The 24303-nt window shown below is 39.0% G+C and overlaps 1 protein-coding gene across 1 annotated transcript in view; it reads left to right on the plus strand.

The window, feature by feature from the left end:
- Window positions 1–24303, plus strand: part of LOC125234054 (sodium channel protein para-like) — a 128454-nt gene that overhangs the window by 98151 nt on the left and 6000 nt on the right. The window contains 19 exon segments of the mRNA XM_048140232.1: window positions 665–967; window positions 4422–4665; window positions 5091–5296; window positions 5912–6014; window positions 11295–11360; window positions 12928–13181; window positions 13620–13793; window positions 14051–14213; window positions 15995–16182; window positions 16491–16695; window positions 17980–18102; window positions 18186–18301; window positions 18514–18655; window positions 18766–19031; window positions 19107–19280; window positions 19814–19936; window positions 21986–22108; window positions 22410–22604; window positions 23040–23285. Of these exon segments, the coding sequence (XP_047996189.1) occupies window positions 665–967; window positions 4422–4665; window positions 5091–5296; window positions 5912–6014; window positions 11295–11360; window positions 12928–13181; window positions 13620–13793; window positions 14051–14213; window positions 15995–16182; window positions 16491–16695; window positions 17980–18102; window positions 18186–18301; window positions 18514–18655; window positions 18766–19031; window positions 19107–19280; window positions 19814–19936; window positions 21986–22108; window positions 22410–22604; window positions 23040–23285 (3414 nt within the window).

The raw sequence follows: 24303 nt of genomic DNA on the forward strand, positions 1-24303 counted from the left end.
GATCGACCATATAAGCGCATGTCGCGCCCACCTATTAATAAACAACGTTGTATCCTGGTTACAGTGGCAAATATTTACCGCTACGCTGACAAAGTGCTCTTAAATTGAATTCAAAAAATAATCAGTTCAATAGTTTATACCTCTACATTTACCATTTATGTGTGGCAGAAATTGAAATCTGTTTCAATTTATATGTTGAAAATAATATGTGAAAATACATAAATTTAGGTTGTATGCTTTTATAGCCTTGACTTTATTGTGTTAGCTTCACAATGTCATCAATGATCTTACTATTTTTAACAAAATAATTCGTGACAACAAAATCATCCAGTATTAAATATATATCGCACATCAGGCTCAATATCATCGATGTCCGTATCGGTATCTCGAGTTCGCGGATGACGATGAACCGAAGAAGGGAGTGATGAGCACGCCGAGTATAGTAGTCACGCTTGTGGACGACGACACAGATCACGACCAGCTAGACGGACTTCTGAACACTGAGGTCTTTCAGTCGCTGTCAATCTCCTTGGCTAATTCTAATATTTCGATGTTGTGATTTCATAAATGTTTTATCGATACTCTCCATGACGCCTTGTAATATAAGTCGGTGTTTTTAATATTCCGTGTTTTCGGTGTGATATCGTGTTTATATACATAATAGGAAGCGGAGGAGAAGGCAAAGGCGCGGGCGGAGAAGGCGGAGGCGCGGGAGGCGCACGCGCGCGACATGGCGGAGGCGGCGGAGGCGGCGGCGTACGCGCAGGCGCACCCCGCCAAGTCGCCCTCCGACTTCTCCTGCCAGTCGTACGAGCTGTTCGTGAACCAGGAGCGCGGCGCGCAGGACGACAACACGCGCGAGCGTATGTCGCTACGAAGCGACCCCTTCCAGGACTCGGTGAGCACTCAGCCCGCGCACAAGCCCGACTCGCACCACGACGCACGCCGCCACAGGAAGGTCAGCATGGTAAGTACGCGACCGCTGAACGCTACGCGTGCCTCTCACTACACAGCAAGGACTCTCTAACGCAATTTCTGATTGATCTCTTTCAGTTACAGTTACCTACTAGTCCAACGCTGATTTACATCTATATCAACCGTGCTGTTTAATGAAGGGCATGTATTTACCACCTTTACAAATTAGTCTTAACTCATTTGGAAAACTTAATTACTTACATGTCAACATACAAGGTAACTTGGCAATATTTTAGCTTCAAATTATTTATAAAACTCGGGACCAATTTGAAAAGGTGGAGAAACTGATTTCATGAATTCCAGGTACAATTGGTTATCGAGAATCCATGTCGCTTCAATATTGCATTCTAAAGTTATTTATATGAATAGTACTCCGGTAACACGAGCTATTGAAGTGATGTGAGACGCTAATGACTATCTGCGCGTGGAAACTTGAAATCAGTTTAAAGGGTAAAGTCGGTACATCGAACGCGCGATGCGAGCGCGCGTCGTCGATGGTCGACTTTACCGGTGCCCGACAACTTTAACATGGCCGCCCCTGCCTCCCACGGCAGCTTGCATTGTTCACTACACTAGTGAATGTCGACACACCTCACGCTGGTGGCCAGTTACACTTGTCGGACTTTCTATTGCTCGCTATCAATGATTCATTAGTAAGTACTGACCAAAAATATAAATTATGAGCCTAACGAGCAAAACTTTTTACAACAGAACTATCGAGTCATTGACGGGCGACAATTTTCTTTCCCAACTTGAGCTGAAGCATCACATAAGCTTAAAAAACATAAGGCACAATTATTTCCTCTTAATATTATCACAAAATCCATCTTTAAATCTGTTTAGCACATACTTTAAGCTCAAGTTGAGAAGTTTTTGTCTGTTATCTGTGTCTATTGCTGAGCTTAATGATACTTTCACTGTCTATTTCTTTGTTACGATTTCCAGTGCCCTGCAAATATACAGATCCCTCTGCTTAGTGGTAATTAGTAACCTTTTAAGACCATTCGGGTAAAAAAAAATGATTAAGTCTTAATTGAAATGATTTGTCTGGTCTATTCTTATTAAACCATATTAGTGGAACGAATGAAAACTGTATTTTCATTCAACATTATTTAGATTCATCGTAGCGCATTAACATTTAGTATTGAATATAGATATCTAATATGTAGATACCTACTTATTTACTGAAAATGGAAATGAGTAAATAACTAGTTTTCCATAAAACATTGATCTCACGAATAAACAAATAGAGATGCATATGTATTTAAATTTGTCCCTTGCTTGAAGAACATAGTTCCTCACTCTGATCGCTAGATTTCATGTCGAACTATGCTCAATTGCTCAGGTATCGAGGCTCCATCTGCATATTTGCAAACATGATCGTTTTAGTCGCCGACTTGTGTTTACTTGTTTTATTTTTAGATTGTACCTACATCCATCGATCGTGCCAAAGCTACTTCGGCCTTGAGGCATGCTGTTAGACGTTTTGCTGTGTTGACAATTATCATGTCGCCAATCGCCATTAACAATTCCATTTTCACATGTGAAATAGATACATTTGTTCCTCAATTAGATTTAGATAGTAACATTCATTATCTTTTACTATGTACATTGTTTGCATAACAACTTAGGTATTGGCTATGTATTACTGTTGAACATGACTATCATTCATTGTTTATTTTTCCTCGGCTAAGTACCTTCCTACCTGCATATCAAAACGGTTGACCTTATATAGTTATCAATAGCGAAAAGCATGAATTTTACGTTACCTTAAAGAAAAAAATATTTATCTAGTAGTATTTATTGTCTTAGTAAAAATTCCCAGTCTCCAATAATATTTCTTTTTTGTCATAATATTCGTAAATATTTAATCATCATAAATACCTAAATCCTATTAAACAATTTAATAATAGACCAAAGTTAAATTAGTACATAACCAATTGGCTCTTTCATAAATATAATATGTAGTTACGTCTCAAGGAATAATATTGGAGAGAGAACTCTATTGTCATGGTAGATTGTTTCTTTTGCCATGTTTGTGTTTGAGACAGACCGGACTGAAAGAGAACGAATCGCCGACAAAGAGGTAGGTTCGGCCAAAATATATCTAACTTTACACAATAATGTAAATGACCTAATGTTTTGTATATTCCTCAATTTCGATTATTAGAAACAGAGGCTTTAACCCAATTAAAATCAAAAGAACTGTCTTCATGACTTTAGAAGTATTTAGAGTCGTACATCAGGTAGCCACAGATAGACGCTAGGCGTATGCAGACGTGCATGTTACAGACCCCACGTTACTTCATGTGTTAATAAACAAAGTTATACCTGACTAACCGTTGCTTTACTCATTCGTTTGGTTATTATATTTTTGTATCACAAATACAATAAGATCACCGCACAAAAAACTAAACTTAAAGTTCTTCACTATATATAACTCACGTGGATATATTATAGCATTTTAAATACATTATTACGTGTAGGATTTCTTATTGTACTTGATATTTTTACTTAAATATTACAAATATTAATTTACTTATAATCAACACTTCTGTAGTTTCCAAGACACCTTTGAAATATGTTTGTTTCATATAAGCTTTGATTCATCATCAATAACTCGCTTCTCCGCGCATTTCCTTGAGTTTGTGCCTGTTTATATGTATCACTGTATCCGCCGACTTTTCTCACGCGAAATAACGAACAACTTGTGCAGCTGTAGATTATTTCGCTCATTCATGGATTATGTTCCAGTATTTTATTTTGTCTCTGTGCCCGCTCTGTCCTTCAACCCTTTGGTCGATGTTTAGTAACTTGATCAGTATAGTTTATCGAGAATTATAAATTCAAAATTTGTTTGTGTATTGAAGGTCCCTCACCCCGAACGCATTAATAAATACGGGCAGTTGTCATATGGGCCACTGCGGGAGGGCTCTCAGGTTGGTCCTTCTCTCCTCGTTGGTGTTTGTGCTCCCTTCGTCTTCCCTTCCCTAGGACTTTCTTATATTGTTTCTCTTTTAACCAATTTCACCCTTCTAGATGCTATTAGTGAATACATACTTTGTCTTATTGCGCCAATTCACAGAAAATATGCTTAAATAACGTTAAATGCATTTGTATTCTGTAAATTGGTGTAGGAGACCATTCCAAGCACATGTCATTTTCTTTTCCTTGTTTATCTTTCTTTACTTTTCAACGTTTCCTTAACTGTGTATTTACTATCTATAGTTTTTGTTTATCAGCACATGAAAGTAAACTAGTAGAATCAAAAAGTGAAAAAAAAAAGCTAGCGAGCGTGCCTCTGCAGAGTGATCTCGTTCAATTACTACTCGATCTGAATTGAGGAAAGTGTATTAAGCAGTTGAAAGATTTGAGCGTTAAACGAAATGATATTAGTGTTTGTGGATTAGTGTATCAGTAGGTTTTAATTGAAATGTGGGTGGCAGGCGTCGTTGTCCCTGCCGGGGTCTCCGTTCAATCTGCGGCGCGGGTCGCGCGGCTCGCACCAGATGGCGCTGCGGCCGAACGGGCGCGCGCGCTACCCGCCCGGCGCGGACCGGAAGCCGCTTGTGCTGTCCACGTATCTGGATGCGCAGGAGCACCTGCCATACGCGGATGACTCCAACGCTGTCACGCCCATGTCGGAGGAGAACGGTGCTATCATCATTCCTGTCTATTACGCTAATTTAGGTGGGTACTCTCTCTGATACTAAACAAACAATTTTATCATGTCTAGTAATTATCTGATGTAAATTTAAACAATATATATATTTTTATTATTATTGTGCATTTAGTTTCTTGAAGGATCTTAAATTCGAAGTTAAAACCTCAGAGTTTATTAATTGTCCAAATGTTGTAGCTATTGGTCATTTTATGTCATTAAAATCAGCTCAGGAAACTGTAGTTGAACACGTTCTGAAAGTCAAATCTAACGAACCATATTATGAAGTAATCAATTCTATACGCCATTACCTGAAACCATCAAATTGTGTGATCTGGCAGGCAGGCATGGTCACGATAGTTATATTAATTATGGTCTTGTCACCTATGTACTTATCTACATCAGTCCCAAAGATTTAAAGCTTCCTCTAAAGAGTCTGCACCGCCGGTTCCAGGTTCCCGACACTCGTCCTACACATCTCACCAGTCGCGGCTGTCATACACATCGCACGGCGACCTGCTGGGCGGCAAGCCGCAGACCAAGGAGGCGCGGCTGCGCGGGCGCTCCGCCTCGCGCAACCAGAGCATCACCTCGCAGCCGCACGCCTACCCGCCGCAGCGGCAAGACTCCTCGCTCGCCTCGCGCCCGCTCAGGGAATACGTGAGTCACAGTACACTACACCAGTCATAACCATGTCGTATAAACCCGTAAATAATAAGGCATGTTCCTCACAAGGAGTCCAGAGACATTCTCAGAAAGTAATTATGTCTGCAGTTGCATGTAGGTAATTACCACAACTCTTCCAGACATTTTGATTGAAACATATACTTTTGACAATGAGTGCCAGAGGAAAAGAAAACCTAACTTTTAGCGCCATCATTTTATGCTACTGAACTAGATTACTTAGTTAGCTGGTGCAAATTTTTAAGGAATAAGAACACGAGAACAATAATATGAGAATTTCACGTTTCAGTTTTGTCCCAACGTTAGTATTAGTGCGTTTTTACATTATCCGATCCGATATCGGATGTCGGACCGATATCCCATAAATTATAGGCACCATCTTGGATTTTTTCATTGAAATCTTTCCGACATCCGATAACGGATCGGATAATGTGAAAACGGACACTACACCCGACCTCCATTATTCAGTGTATGTTGCCCACTTCATACAGCAAAATCTCTATAAGTAGATCACGTAAATAAACAGATTTTGTCACCTGGCCTTACATTGAATGTAACATTTAATCTGCATTTTTATTTGTTTCTTTTTAGGAAATGAGTGAATGCACGGACGAAGCTGGGAAAGTACTGAAGCCTTCAAACGATAACCCTTTTATAGAGTCGTCGCAGCAGCCTAACGTAGTAGATATGAGAGGTAACTAACTCATTAAGTATTATTTATTTATTTTTTTATTTAACCTTTATTGCACAACATAAAGTACAAATGGCGAACTTAATGCCTTAAGGCATTCTCTACCAGTCAACCATTGGACCAAACAGAAACTTACAATTGGTGCGGAAAATAAAACAGAAATTTAAATAGATATAAGTCACTATCTAAATACTATATGCATCATCAATATACATACATAAATAAGTACAATCATATACATACATAAACTAACTAAAATATATAATATACATATATATAGTACCCATTTAACCATTACTGTCTAACAACGTTGGTGTACCTGCGAGAAGTGTTTACGTAATTGACGTTTAAAGGAAAACTTGCTCTGTGCTTGTCGTATTGCGAGAGGGAGATCGTTCCAAAGACGAATTGCCTGCATAGCGAAGGAGTAAGTAGTATGTATATTAGAAGAAGTAAGTATGTATATTGTATTAGACACCGTCCATCACTCTCCGAGCGTTTGACGCACCCTTCCAACGTCGACCTACTAACCTTAACGTGGATAATCCCTGATATTTAAATCGATTATATTCTAATGTATAAAATATAACTAAAGAAGCCAACTGCCATTGTCGTGAGAGATTAGTACCTATAATTTTCTCATCTTCCACGAGCGGGGCTCTAAAACTTAAAAATCGGCTCATGCAGAAGTAAAGAATATAGTACAGGGTGGCCCAAAAATACGTTGACAAACGTTTGGGTAATTATTTTTCTGTCCTTAGACGAACGATTATCCTACAAAATAAAATGTGAAAGCTTAATATTTTTTAACCAAATAAATCGAATCGCCTTCAATTTTGATCCTCTTTTGGCTTTGAGGTACAATGGCAAATATTAGTTAGACTTTCGTCTAACTTATTGCACGTATAGCTTTTAAAATATCCTAAGTTTAATAGTAATCGATAAACGGGCTAGGGTTTTAAGATTGATTACAATCTATAATTTATAGTTTTAAGTTAGGTTAATTTACGTAAGTAGGCTGAAACGTATCGAGCTTATGATATACAGATATACAGATATACAGAATTTATTGGTAAATAAGTACATTTACAAGTCATAAATTTCATTAAAACAATAAAGATTATTATTAACAACAATATGTTAGGTATTAAGTTAGAACTATGGATCAATGATAATTTTTCATAGACAATATAAATTCGTCAATTGAATAAAAAGCCTTTTCGATAAGCAACGATTTAAGCTTTTTGTTAAAAATTGTGTCACTTTTTGATTCCTTTATGTTAGTCGGTATTAAGTTATAAAGTGTTGGTCCCATGACTTTGAGTGACTTTCGTGACTTAGCAAGCCGGCACTTTGGAGCGAACAATATAGGCGACCTGCGGGCTGGCCGACTGCGGTTACATGCACTGGATTTGTACAAATGTATATTTGTTCTGCAATACATACACGCGGTTAGTATATATACATACATGGCAGAGTTAATATTTTGTGCTTTTTAAATAAACCTTGTGCAGGATAGTCAGCGGGTTTGCCGTCAATTATGCGAAGGGCGCGTTTTTGCATTTTGAGCAGTCTATCGCGGTCAGCAGCAGTAGCCCAAAGGTCAACACCTGGAGAAAGTATGGCGTGAAAATATGCGTAATATGCAATTTTCAAGTTCTCAATGGATAAACTGGGTGCTATTCGAGATAACGCAAAACAGGCTGATGCCAGTCTGTCGCAGGTGGACTGTATGTGTGGGGCCCACGTTAGTCCTGAGTCGATTTGGTATCCTAGGTATTTTACGGTGTCAACCTGTGGGATTTGGGTGTCGTTTACTATAATGTCGAGTTTATTCGTATTAGTATGTTTCAGTTGAAAATGGATAATATTTGTTTTATCGAGATTAATTAACATACCATTAGCAGTGAACCACTTTTCCACCAAACTTGCCGCGTGGCAGAGTTTGGATTGTAAATTGTTGAAAGTATCCGCCTGCACAATAATACAGGTGTCATCTGCGAATATAATGTATTCCAAGTCAGGGCATGCCGCAGTGATGTCATTTATGAGGATCAAAAACAAGTTATTACCAGCTATTGAGCCCTGGGGTACTGCGCAGTTCCCTGTGGATTCCAAATCAGACTTAGAGTTTAAAACGTAAGTGCTCTGTTTCCGGTTTTTTAGGAAAGATGAAACAGTGTCGTGAAATGTACCCGCTATTCCATACTGTGACAGTTTTGTTAGAAGGAGCGAGTGGTCAATCATCTCGAAGGCGCGGGACAGGTCACAGAATATGGCTGCGACCTGCCGCGCGTCCTCGAGATGACCGAGCACCCGCGTCACTACGTCACGAGCCGCGTCCGTGGTCGACCGACCTGGCCGGTAGGCATATTGTTGGTTATTCAAAAGCCTGTTGGAGGTAAAATGCTGCATCAGTCTGTTACTTAATAGTCTCTCGAACACTTTTGAAATAACGGGTACCAGCGATATCGGTCGATAAGACTTTAGCGAGTTCAAATCACCCTTACCCTTGTAGACTGGTTGCACTTTTATTAATTTTAAAATGTTAGGATAAACACCCGCACTGACGCATTCGTTAAATAAGAAAAGTAACAAAGATACAACCACCGGTGGTAAACAATCAAGAATATACGTCGACATATCGTTTATATCCTTTGAGGTTTTACGTTTGATTTTTTTAAAAGTGTCAATCATTTCACTTATTGTGAACGGGTTATTCACAAAGGCTGGGGCTGGTTTACCCAAATAAGTGTTTAAGAACTCTAAAGCAGTATGAGTGCACGGTTGAACATTACTTACGTTAGGGTGGGCATAGTAGGTATTGAGGCGCGCGGCGGCCGAGGCCGCCCGTGCGCTTGCGCAGTTACCCTCCGACCCGCTCACGAGTATGTCGATTGCGCGATTGCCTTTGTTATTGTTATTGCATGTTTCATCGGATATTATTCGCCAGATGCTTCTACTCATGTTTTCGCCGCTTTTCGATATCTTTCTATTTATGTAGTCACTACGTACGCTTTTTAAAAGGGCCCAATACTGTAGTTCTAATCTATGAAGTTGGGAAAGTGACTCAACATCATAAGGATTGTGAGAAAGTTTAATCTTAAGTTTACGTATATTATTACGTTTAAGTTTTACTAGATCATTGATCCAAACATCATTAGACATTCTTGCAGGGTGGTACTTAACAGGAAAGTTTAATTCAAAATAGTGCTTTAAAACATTCAACAACAATTCCATTCTTCCACTAGGGCAGTTACTTTTCGAGAAAATAGAATCCCAATCATATAAATCAAGACAACGAGTGAAATTACGTTTGTTACAGTCAGAAAACTTTCTTTTTAAGACATGACATTTTGGTGGGACCTTTTTATTAATATTTATAGCTACTTTTATAGATAAGTGATCGGATAAGTGAATGTCATTACAATGTACCTCCGCTATATCACGTTTAGGTATGTTAGAGTATGCGTGATCAATGCAAGTTTTAGACGAGTTTGTTATCCTTGTCGGTACGCTAACTAGACTTTTAAAACCGTTTGCCTTTATCGTGTCAATTAGATTTTTACTATTGTTACAATTTATCAATAAATCAATGTTTATGTCACCAAGTATTATAACATTATTATTCTTAATTAAATTTAAATTCAAAATTTCGTTCAATTTAGACAAATACAACATTATATCACCGCTCGGTGGTCTATATATACATATTATAATGAGGTCAAGGTCGATGCACTCAATTCCGCACGCTTCGAATTGCATTTCAACTGACAAGTCTGCTACTTCCTTGCGCTCCATTGTGAGGATCTCCGGTCTTGTATATATACAAACTCCTCCTCCTATTCGTGAGGGCCGGCAGTAGTGGGTTTGTAGCTGGTAGTTGAGTATGTTTACTGATGTAATTTGATTTGATTCGAGCCAGTGTTCAGATAAGCACAATATATCTATATTTTTAAGTAACTGTAGCTCACTTTCCAGTTTATAGGTTTTATTTGCAAGGCGATTAATGTTCAAATGTAGTAAGTTAACCTGTTTTTTGCTAGGGTTGGTTTTGGCTGGACGTGTAGTTGTTTGAGGGAGACCGGGTCTCCCGGGGGCGGAGAAACGGCTGCCATTCCGAGATGCTGGTGTTTATCGGCCAAACCGATGTCACAAGAAATTTATCAAAAACAGCTGATGGGATACCGATTTTAAAAGAATTGTAACTGTCACGTTTGGACTGTATTTGCTCCACGGTATATTCTGCTTCATTATGGATAGTTTTTAAATGATTAATAACACTATCAGGTGTTGAGTTCTTATTAAAATAACATCCGTGTAGGTACCTATAGACAATTACTCCTTCCAAGGACGTATCCGTTGCGGTTCCTTTTATCAACAAAGTAGATTTGCGGTTTTTTCGGCGATTTTTACGGGTAGTAGCCGTCTCCCAGTCATTATCAATCGTTTCAGGCGATAATGATGATTTCGTATCAGTTGCTACAATGGTAGTTGGCATAGTAGGTTCTAATGATTTTAAGTTATTTTTGCAGTCAATTACACTCGTAATTTTATTCGTATCATTATCCATAGGTGCGGTGGGTACTGTTCGCAGCGGGTCGTGTTTCGCTGGCAGGCTGGTTATCTTCGCCCGTGTCGTTGGTTTAGACAGAGAAGCTATTTTCTCTTTTGTTCGCACGGCAGTCGCCCGCTTCGCGCGGGTTGGTGCGTGCGAGGAAGCAGGACGGCTGGTCGGTGTTGACGCGTCGGAATCCGAAGCAATCGACGGTGTCAGCGGCGCAGGCACAGTTTTTGGTTGACCTTTGTTTACCGGTTTAGATGGGCCATCTTGGTTTTTCGTTGAGATATCGGATTTTAATTCACATAAATCACTGTTTAACTTGTCAAGTTTTATAAACATTTCATTTAATTTTAGCTCTATTGGTTTAAGTACACTCGTGAGTATTGTTTTTAGTTGTTCACTGTTGTTAGTGGACATTTTGTAATATTAATTCGAGGACGACAATAGCGCGTTATGTTGGTCTAACCGCCCGCAGACCGCGACTGCGACGAATGACTACATTACAAACCTTGCGAAATGGACATGAATGCTGTTGAAATATCCATGGTGAATGTAGAAATATACAATATATATATATAGGCCCAAAAATATTTTCGGTAACTTCGATATTTTGGTTTATTTCGACATTTCACTATTATTTAATTTTGTTAACGTAACTTTGGGCCACCCTGTACTTATCTATTTAGGTGCCTGTAATCTGTATATTTTGTATGTTTCAGATGTAATGGTACTAAATGAAATAATCGAACAAGCCGGGCGGCAAAGCAGAGCCAGCGATCAGAACGGTAAAGACCACTTTCAGAATACTGACTCTTGTAACCGATACTTGTTACAAGTCGATATCGGTGCTGTATGTCTTGTGCATTACAACATCTTATTTTAATGTCGATGTTCTTTTTTTAATGTGCTAAGTCATGTCATGTTTTAATTCAATTCGCTTCTTAACTTCACCGTGTCAATAAAATGTTATGTAAGGTTTTCTACTTTTAAATAAGTTTATTTTAAATACACGGCGTTATCCGCCTAACATATCAATGACGCTTACACTCAACACTCACAACACTTATACACGATGGTATTTGCTCATTATGCGACTGAAGAAAAGCATAATTGGCAACAGTAAAGACAATAAGGGTGTCATTTATTGTCGCGATGGTTGTGTGAGCACCAGCACCTGGCAGAGGCATCTGTGAAGTGGGACCCGTAACACTAACCTTGATAATGCGTGTGTCAACTTTCACGCACTCCTTTATTCGTGGTGTGTGATGCGCCTTTAGAGTAGTGACACGCCTCTCCGCTGCGTTTTACCATACAAGTGTTCAATCAGTGCTCACGATTCACTGTATGTTGCTCAGTTCATACAGCAAATACTCTATTGCCTAAAAACCGATCACAAACAGACTATTGAACTGATTGATTACACAAATGATAATACTTTTGGCATTGTGTTTATTCCGCTTTCCGAATTCACCATGGCACTGAACATTAATCACATATGAACCTTGAAATTCTAACGCTACGATTGTTGCCTGTCGCCTAGCAATACAATTTGAGACTAACACATTCAATGCATTTTGTGTCAGTTTTTAAGCTTTTAGATACAAAATGTTCTGAAACGGCTAGCCTCAAATAACTAAGCGAACTGTCTTCAATACGTTACTCACGCACAAGCATGTTCATATTTTTGTTGGAAGCATGGAGTCAATATGAGTTTTGCAAAGTATAGTTTAATGCATGATACATGTTAGATATTTATCTTAAGGTTAAAAAATAACAATATTTTATACTCTTAGCTGAGTATTGCTTGTAAAACTTGTGAAAAGTCACGATATTCATATTTTTTGGGCCTTCAGAAATACAATTATCAAATGGAGTATTTTCATCATAGTTGCATTTTGTGTAGTTAACTTTGGTAAGCTTTTATCTTGGTACAAAGATGATCGTCACCGCCAGAACAGTTTGGGTTTGATTTGCACGAGATTGCAGTCGCACTATAGTGGATCAGGGTATCGCATTCAGAAAGTCCATTTTGCCAGCAATCCGCCAGCCACCCTCTTTGAATGCCACGGGCTTGAGCATTTTTGATGAAACAACAGATGTAAATGACAGCCTACGACGTAACAAAAAATATGGATATTGGTAATAAAATTATAAACTGATTTTAATTCTTAAAATTTCACGATGCCGAACCCAATTTTGTTAAATCAGCAACGGCTACCGATTGGAATTGGCATCACCTCGATTAGCTTAGATAATGAGCGAATACTAACAAAATTTTCTCTCTCTCCTCAACACACACACTCACACTCGCTGGTAAACGGACAGTGTCAACAGTGTACTACTTCCAAACAGCGGAAGACGATGAGGACGGGCCGACGTTGAAGGACCGGCTGCTAGAGTGCCTGTGGAAGGGAATAGACTTGTTCTGTGTGTGGGACTGCTGCTGGTTGTGGCTGGAGTTTCAGAAGTACGTCGCGTTGCTGGTGTTCGATCCGTTCGTGGAGCTCTTCATTACGTTGTGTATCGTTGTGAACACACTGTTCATGGCTCTAGATCACCATGACATGAATAAAGATATGGAAAAGGCATTGAAGAGCGGTAATTATGTAAGTATAATCTTTTCAATCTTTGTTAGCCTACTCGTAAATAGAGGCCATTTTTTTTACATGTGAAATATAAATAATTTGATACATTTAGGCCCACTTAACTCAGGGTTAGTGGGCTGTCATCTGTCAAATATAAAATGGTGGGTTAACCCTCGGTTTAACCCTCCATTTTCGTTGGTGCAAGTGGCCCTTAAAACAGTAATACTCTTGGCTCTAAGCATAAGTTATTGGTAGCAGGAACTTGCTACAAGACGCTACGGCGTAGCGCTACGAGCTACTGCAATATTTGTATCATAATTAGTTTATTGCAAAATAGGAATACGCAGAACCTTCATGTCTATACTTATAGGATTATTTTGTATACCTACTTACTAACATATTTTAATTGATTTGAACACTTTATGATATTGATGTTTTATAAAACTTTTATTCTTGCAGTTTTTCACCGCAACTTTCGCCATAGAAGCAACATTAAAATTAATAGCAATGAGTCCAAAATTTTACTTTCAAGAGGGTTGGAATATATTTGACTTCATCATCGTGGCCTTATCATTACTGGAGTTGGGACTCGAAGGTGTTCAGGGTTTGTCAGTGTTGCGTTCGTTTCGTTTGGTAAGTTACTAGATTCAGTTATTTAATACACTTAGATACAATTTTAAAATTTATTAACATTGAAATCTGATGAATTTATATTGATAAATAGTATACATATTTATTTACACATTTTATGAATATTGGTATATACACTGAACATGCTATTGACACCAAAATCTAAACAAGCCACTGCCAGTATTGTCCTGTCGGTATGAACATTACACATACAGTTACACATATTGATACTTTATGTAAATGTTATAAAATATTTTCAGCTGCGTGTGTTTAAGCTGGCCAAGTCTTGGCCCGCCCTAAACCTTATTATATCCATAATGGGTAGGACCGTGGGAGCTTTAGGGAACTTGACCTTTGTACTTTGCATCATTATATTCATATTTGCCGTGATGGGGATGCAGTTGTTTGGCAAGAACTACACAGGTTCAATTTGAAAGACAATTCCGCATCTCTAACAATTAAGCTTTATTACTGATTCAGCTTAACACCTCTAAATATTTTACACCGGGCTTGGTTGAACATTTCATAAGGAGCAGCGGGTCCGCGCTGCGGCCTGACACGGCATGTGGCTCGGCAGGTCGCCACGCTTGACTCATGACATAACCCGCTTCGCATCGAGTATCTAGATGATTGCAGCTTCGCTTCCGGGGCATTTCGATGCATTAGGTCGAGGATGGGATCTATGTCGTTACTATTTGGCGGAATTTATTTAAGCTAAAAGCCGATGTGACAACAGTTAATATATGATATTGGTGTTAAAGCTCTCACAGTTAAAAAGACAAACATATATCCCACTCAAACAAAAACAAAGCAATGCACATTTGTTAGGTGACTCAAGCACACATTCGCTATACATTTGGCAGGTCCAGAGCCACTCGCATGCCCACTTGTGATATGGGCGATGCGCGTGGGTGTGGACCTGCGGTTAGGACGCAGTAGCATAGGTGAAGCGCCGAGAGCGAGCTTGTGTGACGCCTCATTTCACAATTTGTACTTGCAGCTTCGAGTATTCAAATTGGCAAAGTCATGGCCGACACTTAATTTACTCATCTCTATAATGGGTAGGACGATGGGTGCCTTGGGCAACCTGACCTTCGTATTGTGCATCATTATTTTCATATTTGCCGTGATGGGTATGCAACTTTTCGGGAAAAATTATGTGGGTAAGTGATTGGTGGGAGTGTTGCATGTTCATTGGTGTTTAATTGGACGTGTCTTGGTGGAAAGGCGGCGCGCCCTCTATCAAAGCAGTCAATGTATTTTAGAATACAACGGTGACAATAAAATTGTTACATAATTTATTTTATATAAAGTGAATAATTTTCCTGAGTAAATAAATACTGTACCGTTACCGTGGAATAAACTGTAAAAACAAAGCACCCAAAGAAATTATTAATGAATAAATAGACATGAATTTCTCCACATCTAACCTATGTTTTGGTATACTTAGGGTGCATAATCATTCTTATCGCATACAGTCAAAAACGATTTATCAAAAGTTTTTAGAAACTAAAATACATTGATTGCCATTTCATACTTAATTTAATTGGACGTTTAGCTCGTTAACCCTGTTACAGCTCTAGTGAAGAAAACTTTCTCACAGGATTGGCTTGTTTCATAAAATCTTAAAAATTAAAAACATTTTGACTTGAGAAAGGTTTTTACACTACCTGTAGATGTTCTAGTACCTAGCTGGCTATTAGTTTCCCCACTTCTCGGGCGCGTCGCCATTTTTGACTAGCGACTATTGTGTTGTTGTGCGTCACACCGTTATGCTCTGTTGTCGCCGATCGGATTGTGGCCGTAAGTCAGGCACTCGAGTAAATGGACCCCAAAGCCCCTAGCAAAGGCGCCTCACTTGTGAAACATCGCCAGCTTCACTTCAACTCTTACTTTACCCTTGTTTGGCCTTTCGAATGTTTGCGTAGAAACGGACTACTTAGTAAGTTACTTCCTAACATTTATGACTAGGCGCCTTGATGCATGTGAGCTTTCAGTCGGGTACCTATTGCATGTATTTTGTATCTATTAGACTATAAAAAGTATTCGTATTTCCGCGTAAGTATTTGAACAGCTTCAGAATACTATTTTAGCTCCAACTATGCTTAAAATGAGATTATAACGAATATCAGCTTTAGTCACTACAAATAGCTATTTTTTTTTCTTTTGAGGGATGTATGTTTAATATGTGTGTTCATTATCAGATTACGTGGACCGGTTCCCGGACGGCGACCTGCCGCGGTGGAACTTCACGGACTTCATGCACAGCTTCATGATAGTGTTCCGCGTACTGTGCGGAGAGTGGATAGAGAGCATGTGGGACTGCATGCTCGTCGGTGACGTCTCCTGTATTCCCTTTTTCTTGGCCACTGTCGTCATTGGCAACCTTGTGGTGGGTATCTTAAATTATCATTAATTATTTCATTTGCCTTTAAAGCATCAAAGTCTTTATAGAAAAGACAATTGTTTATAGAAAGATAAAGATAAACACGGCGAAAAAAACTTGATTTTACTGCTTAAGCAAATATCGATGTACAGCTTCACAAGTTTTGTGATCACATCACGCCAATCGTGAATTATTGTTTACAAAGGCGAACAGTGCCATTTCGGTCAGCTGTCGATTTTGAAGCAGGAAAGTGTCCTAGACGCTGCAGTCAATAGATATTTGAAAGTATAAAGCTAAACACTAATACATTTCAGGTACTTAACCTCTTCTTGGCCCTGTTACTGTCAAATTTTGGATCCTCAAGTTTATCAACGCCCACTGCCGACCAGGAAACGAATAAAATCGCCGAAGCCATCAACCGGATATCCAGGTTCATCAACTGGATAAAGCGGAGTATAGCGGACTTCCTGAAGCTCCTCAAGAATAAGTTGACCAATCAGATAGCTATACACGCCCCCGGTAAGATGTGTGCCGAGTTGTCGTAGCATGTCGTAAACTTGTCGTTGTGGTACTGAATATAAATTATACTCGTACTGTATTTGCTAGATGTGCCTTTAACCGAGACTAGATTGTAATCTCCTTTATTCACTGAAATAAATATAAAAATTATCAAACGAAATAATACTGTTAACAAGAACTCTAATGGCTATGGAATGCTGCCGCCGCGCCGCTATCATTTCATCGTTCTATAAATGGCAGATCTTGTAAGGCCAAAAAGTAACAGGAGGCTCTATTTCTACTGAAATTGTTACTTAGATGTCATTTAATATATCGCATACTTTAAGAAACTCTATAAATTCTATAATGTATGTCATATATTGTCAATTTCTACCCACTTCATTTCCCTACATACTTCGTGCCTATCGCCACCCGTAGCATGGTTTGTGTCGTGTGAGCAACGTCGATTATGTAAAATAAAGCATGGTTGTACCCTTCGATACCTCTAACCTGTACTGTGCGTTGCCTGTGCCCCTACATCCAAGTGTAGATTGCGGACCTGTAATTGAGTGTAATAAAGTAAATGTGTGCTCAATATCCAGCGAAGCAAACCAATGAGTGGCGCTTGTACATTTTCGTTGTATAATATAGCTATGATAAAGTGAAAGTAAGTATACGTAGCTATTTTAAACTCTTCTAAAAATGTAATTGATAAAGATGAGTTTAAATGTAAATTAAAGCTATTTGTAGAACAAACCACGTTTGCTTTGCTTCGCTCACCTTCAGTGGACGAACACTCTTAGATCCTGTCGATACACTGTTGTTGTTGTCGTGTATGTTGTAAGAGTTGGTTATTTTTAGTTTTTTATTTTGTCTTTGTGTGGTTTTGACTATAAATTTGGTATTTTATGTTGTTGTGCTGCTTTATTTGTGTGATTGTGATTTGCATGTTCTTAAATAAAGGTTAAATTATGTTTTTTTGTATTAAATCATTGTTTTCATTATTGTACAACAATAAAATGTATAAAATTGTTAAAGTACTTAATTGATAATATCCATACTGCTTTATATTTTTATATCGAGTCATTGAAATAATGTTACAAGATTTACAAGTCAACCTGTCTCTTTTGTTTACGTTTTAACGATTCAAATATTAATTATATCTGACACAATTCTGGCAAATGATGTTAAGTCTGTTCGTCCTGGTCTGATTTCTATGCTTGGATGCGGCGTCGTGTCTCGTGGCACGGGACACTCGGCACGTAGGCTTAAAGGCGGCTCTGTGCGGCCGCTGCGTGTCCTCAGAGCGCGTCGACAACGAGCTCGAGCTGGGCACCGACCTCGACGACGCAGTCCTCTACAAGGACAAGAAACTCAAGGACCAGGTCGAGGTCGCCATAGGAGACGGCATGGAATTCACTATACCAGGTAACACATACGATTCGGGACGAACTCAGTAGGAGGAAAAGTGATAACCTTGTGTCCCTAAGAAGTCAATGGTATACTTTCAGGTGACAATAAGTACAAGAAAGGGAAGATACTGATGAACAATATAAACGCAATAACGGATAATCATAGAGACAATCGGTTAGAATGTGAGCTCAATCATCTCGGCTATCCAATACAGGTGAGCATGTTTGTATATCTACTAAAAAAATAATGACAATAATGATAAATAAAAATAATGAAATCCCTAATGGCCGTGAGTTCAAGTCTCACCCAAGGCAGACATTTTCCACTTTTAAATTTATTCTAAGCCCAGTGGCATCGATTGCAGACGTTACTTAAAAAAATAAAATACAGAAACTACTTAATACTTTTTTTATACTCTGTTTTCAGGATGACGATACGATAAGCCAAAAATCATATGGTAGTCATAAAAATAGGTCGTTTAAAGATGAAAGTCATAAAGGTTCAGCGGACACGATAGACGGAGAAGAGAAGAAGGACGCTAGCAAGGAAGAATTAGGTTTAGAAGAAGGTGAGCTTACTGAAATCTGATGCTCTATTACTGTATAAATAAAGACGGCTGACAGTAAATGCTTAACTTGATAAAGCCATAATAATTGATGTTAAATTCATTTATTGCAGAAATAATAGAAGAAGAAGAAGAGGGCAAAATGGATGGTATCCCGAAACACGATATCGTCGCCAACGACGAAGACGTGATCGACGATACCCCCGCCGACTGCTGCCCCGAACCTTGCTACCAGAAGTTCCCCTTCCTCGCCGGAGACGACGATTCCCCATTCTGGCAAGGCTGGGGCATGCTTCGATTGAAGACTTTTAGACTGATAGAAAACACCTATTTTGAAACGGCTGTGATTACTATGATCTTGCTCAGTAGTTTGGCTTTGGTACGTATTCTTTCCACTACCATTTTGATTCCACTGCAGCAGAATAAAGAGTTATCAATTCAAATTTTATTCCAGGCTTTAGAAGATGTACATTTGCCTCACCGACCAATCCTGCAAGACATTTTGTACTATATGGACCGCATTTTCACCGTTATTTTCTTCCTTGAGATGTTGATCAAGTGGCTCGCCCTCGGGTTCCAGAAGTATTTCACCAACGCGTGGTGTTGGCTCGACTTTATCATCGTCATGGTAATCATCTCTTATTTATAGTTTTATTTTCATTGCAATTAATAAGATTCGCATACTGACAACGCGATCTGCCTTGCCAGACGAGCAGGTATTTGTAAACAGATTGTACCGGGATTTTTTGTGTTGTACCTAAAGAGGTATTAAAACATCGCTTTCTACGCTACTGCACTCGCGTCGTCAGTATGAGAATACTGATTTGGCCAAATACATAATCTAAAACGTAATGCTTCAAAAATATTTAATTTAGGTACTAAACATTTTCTAACATAATAGCTAACTGAAAAATCTAGCAGAAATATCCACCAAACGCGATGACCTGACGTCCACCGCAGCTCTAGTCTGGTACACTAGACGGTTTAGCTACGTAAATATTTCCGAAGAGTAATACTCACATACTTAACAATATTTTTTATGTAAACCAAATGTCACTCCTTATTAATTCGAGACTCACCTTACCTCGTCAAGTGGAAACGGTATTACAGTGTCTAGTTAAGGGTAGTGGAACAAAGAGTAACGTTGGTGTGTGACGTTAGTTGTCGCTCGTTAACCACGGCGCGGTGATGGCGGGGGCGGACGACATCCCCGCGTTCCGCTCGATGCGCACGCTCCGCGCGCTGCGCCCGCTGCGCGCCGTGTCCAGATGGGAGGGCATGCGCGTGAGTAAGCGACGCGCCGCGCTACTACCCGCGCCGACTGTCTTCGTCGCACTGCTCATTGAACTATCCAAACATATTATTACATTACTAAGAACACATCAAATAGAAGAGCCGTTTGAAATTCAGTTCACACGAATGGGCAGCGCGGCATGAAAGCGTGTAGCTTTAACTGTTGGATGTGTCACAGCGGAGGCGTCGACTCTTCTCGCTGCCTCAAGCTCTCGATGTCGTAATCTTGTCTGTCTGTGGATACTGCTTAAAATCTTTCCCCTTCCCCGTGCCTCCTGACGTTGGCTACCTGTGCCTAACCGATACACCGGTCAGGTGACTCATGATCACCCCGACAAACTTCTCAGTTAATTTTCGATTGCATGGCATATAAAAACTTTTAAATTAAGTATATTTTATTTTTTATTATTTCTATAAAACAATGTGTTCAATGCTGCAGCTACAATGGTCTCTAAAATTTGTGTACACTTGCACACCAATTGATGTTTGTTTACATATATCTATAGTACTCTGTACCTACTATGTTAACTTATAAATTACTTATCATATGTATGTATATATTTATAAAGCATAATCTAGAATCTAGAATAGTTTTTTCTACCTGGTTGAAACCTTCTGTTATCAGTCTTCAATGCCATGTAAGTGGTCGCTATTGATTCGATTAGGAGTCGTTTACATTTCTTCTTTACAAACCTATTCATCTAAAATGTATTCCGAGCGTTGAACGGACGTTTTATTGTGATTGGTTGACGCCATTTCTGTTCCAGGTTCTTCGAAAAATACTACTATACTAGATACTAAATATCTGTTAAGTTATCATGTGTGATGCCTCATTTATCCAATGATTATTACCCTTGATTCCATCAGGTCTCGCTTATAAACTTCGTAGCGGCGCTTTGTGGCGCCGGCGGCATTCAGGCGTTCAAAACGATGCGAACGCTGCGCGCGCTGCGTCCGCTCAGGGCCATGAGCCGCATGCAGGGCATGAGGGTACGTACCTCCCTGCTTCGCCCACGCCCACGCCCACGCACACCACCGCACACCGCCACCACACCCGCAACCGCATCCGCTCCACGCGAGCGCGTAGCAAGACAGTCTCACCAACATTCTCAAACACTCGATCTCCGCTCCAACTTAGTAATCCTACATCTGACATCTGGTCTCCTTGGTTTTATAACTTAGTTTAGTCACGAATCGTTTCAATATCATCGGTAGTTAGTTCATTATCGATCAAATTGTAGTGAATCATGTTGAAGTCGTTGGTGGCACCCTTGAATGGCTTAGTATCATTGGTCATATTCTGAGTCAGTCGGAAATCGGTCCAAGCTGGTTCATTTCGGCAGACACTATCATTGTCATCTTTTGGTCTCCTTTTTCTCTTGGATTTTTCTGATTATTACTAGTAATAGTTACTTATTTGGAATGTTAATTTAGTCTTTGCACTTTAGACTTTTTATCTTATTCTACATCGTATTTTCTCTTGGCGATTGGCATGCGGTAGCTATATTTCGCATATTCTGGATTATTTCAATTATATTTATACCTAACGGTAAGTTTCTTGTATATTTTCCTGTTGAGTGCAATTAGTTTTATATTTGTGTTAAAGCATGCTATGTGTCATTTATTGAACTGTATGTAAACGTAGTGTACTTACCTTTTGTATATTTGTTAATATGTAATATAAAATGTTATGTTTTGTATTGTATAATATTCCTTCTTCACATTATTCTGTGCTATATACCCACACTAAATGACTTAGCTACCATCCAACAAATATATTTTAACAATCATACGAAACAAATCCACTCATACAATCATTCTATATTCTATTCTATAGTTTAGATAAAAATAAAGGTAAAAGTTACTACTTGTATAAATAATCTATAAAAACAATCTTGCCCATACCATTTAACACAATTCATTCACCTAATTTCTTCATAATACATTTCATAACTACCTTACATACACTTATATCTATATACTTCGTATAATATAGTTCGTGACGCTACAACGACACCTAATCGCTTATATGTTGTGTAGGTGGTGGTAAATGCTTTAGTACAGGCAATCCCCTCCATCTTCAACGTACTGCTGGTGTGTCTCATCTTTTGGCTAATCTTTGCCATCATGGGTGTTCAGCTATTCGCTGGGAAATACTTCAAGGTATGCTATTATACTATTAAATTATCTATCCATACTAATATTATAAATGGGAAAGTGTGTGTGTGTGTGTGTGATTGTTTGTCCGTCTTTCACGGCAAAACGTGATTTTTGAAGTGGAGATACTTAGTTGAAGGGATAGAAAGTGACATATGAAGGGTGGAAGTTTGTATAGAGTATTCCGCAATTTTCAAATTTAGCGCGAGCGAAGCCGCGGGCAAAAGCTAGTACCTACTGACATAATTAAATAACTATATGCCTCCGAGACTATTATGCTTAGCATTAAAAATTCTTGATTTTTCAGTGCGTCGATATGAACCACACGACGTTGAGCCACGAAATCATTCCGGATAAAAATGCGTGCATCTTGGAAAATTATACATGGGAAAACTCACCTATGAACTTCGATCACGTGGGCAAAGCCTACCTGTGCCTGTTCCAAGTTGCTACATTCAAAGGATGGATTCAGATCATGAACGATGCTATTGATTCTAGAGAGGTACTTAAGTTCTAAATGTTACTAATCAGCTGATCACGCGTGGAAACAAAAATCACTCACTCCAAGCTATGTCGACCATAATGGATTACATTATTATAAAATATGCTGGGCATATCGTGAAATGCAAAAATTACCGTCTCTTTCATTGAATCAAAGGCGTTCCACTATGTGGGGCTCCTATTTCTCGACAGTGGCATTCGATTGTCTAAAGTGACCTCCTCTATCTACCCTTCCTATGATTTTAATGTTAGATAACTTCAAAACATTACCTATACAGGATTTTTAAGATTCAGTCGATTTTACGATCCGCGGTCAACATGTAGCTAGATCTATGAATCACCATTCGGCGTTTTAGCGAAAGGAGTACGTTCCACTCTTGGCCTTATTTCCAGATTTTTATGACCCGCTATTTAATCAATTTTGAAATGTTTATAGGTCGGCCGTCAACCAATACGAGAAACAAACATATATATGTACCTGTACTTCGTATTCTTCATAATATTCGGCTCATTCTTCACCCTTAACCTGTTTATCGGAGTTATCATCGACAACTTCAACGAGCAGAAGAAGAAAGCTGGCGGCAGCCTGGAGATGTTCATGACTGAGGACCAGAAGAAGTACTATAACGCCATGAAGAAGATGGGCTCTAAGAAACCATTAAAGGCCATTCCTAGACCTAAGGTGAGACTGAAAGCTATATATTTATAGTGATCTTTACTCACAAACTGTATTTTTAACCGCCTTCCAAATCCCAAGGGAGGAGGTTATCAGTTCGTCTGTTTTTTTTACATAACTATGTACATACACAAACTCACGCTAGACTGTATTTTTTCTGCGCCTAAATACGAAGTACCTATTTCTTATACTTCGTTTCTTTTAAGATTAGAATTATCTGTCAAACGGGTAAACAAAGAAGCAGTGGTCGTAGACCTTCCTTCTTCGATTTCGGCCGATACCACTGATTTCTTGGAACTTATAACTTATAATACTATGTACAGTCAAGTGCAAAAATACGTATTGATTTTATCCGCTCAAAAATATGTACCGTGACCTTATTCCGCCGACATAAAGTACTATGGGACATATTTTTGATAAGTTGTACGCACCCATATTTTTACACTTGACTGTACTCGTACATACATAAGTTCCAAGAAATCAGTGGTATCGGCCGAAATCGAAGGAAGGTCTACGACCACTGCTTCTTTGTTTACCCGTTTGACAGATAATTCTAATCTTAAAAGAAACGAAGTATAATTATGAAAGATTCAGGACCCTTGAGTTCAATTAGGTGTCGAAATATATCAAGGAATTAGCTCAATACTTTTCTGCACATCTGTACTATGGAACAAAGTAATGTTACACCATGGAAAATCCTATACGTTAATGGAGAAGAGACATGGTAGACTTATGTCATCGTTACGTGACCGTTATCGGTCGACTTCAACCCATCATTTTTAAGCTTTTAGAAAGAGTTAGTCTAAACCGGCCGACCGACGGTTTTGACGACCGGTCTGGCTCAGTCGGTAGTGACACTGCCTGCTGAGCCGCGGTCCTGGGTTCGAATCCCGGTAAGGGCATTTATTTGTGTGATGAGCACAGATATTTGTTCCTGAGTCATGGATGTTTTCTATGTGTATAAGTATGTATTTATCTATTTAAGTATGTATATCGTCGCTTAGCACCCATAGTACAAGCTTTG

Source organism: Leguminivora glycinivorella, chromosome 15 (genome assembly GCF_023078275.1).
Source record: "Leguminivora glycinivorella isolate SPB_JAAS2020 chromosome 15, LegGlyc_1.1, whole genome shotgun sequence".
Lineage (NCBI taxonomy): Eukaryota > Metazoa > Arthropoda > Insecta > Lepidoptera > Tortricidae > Leguminivora > Leguminivora glycinivorella.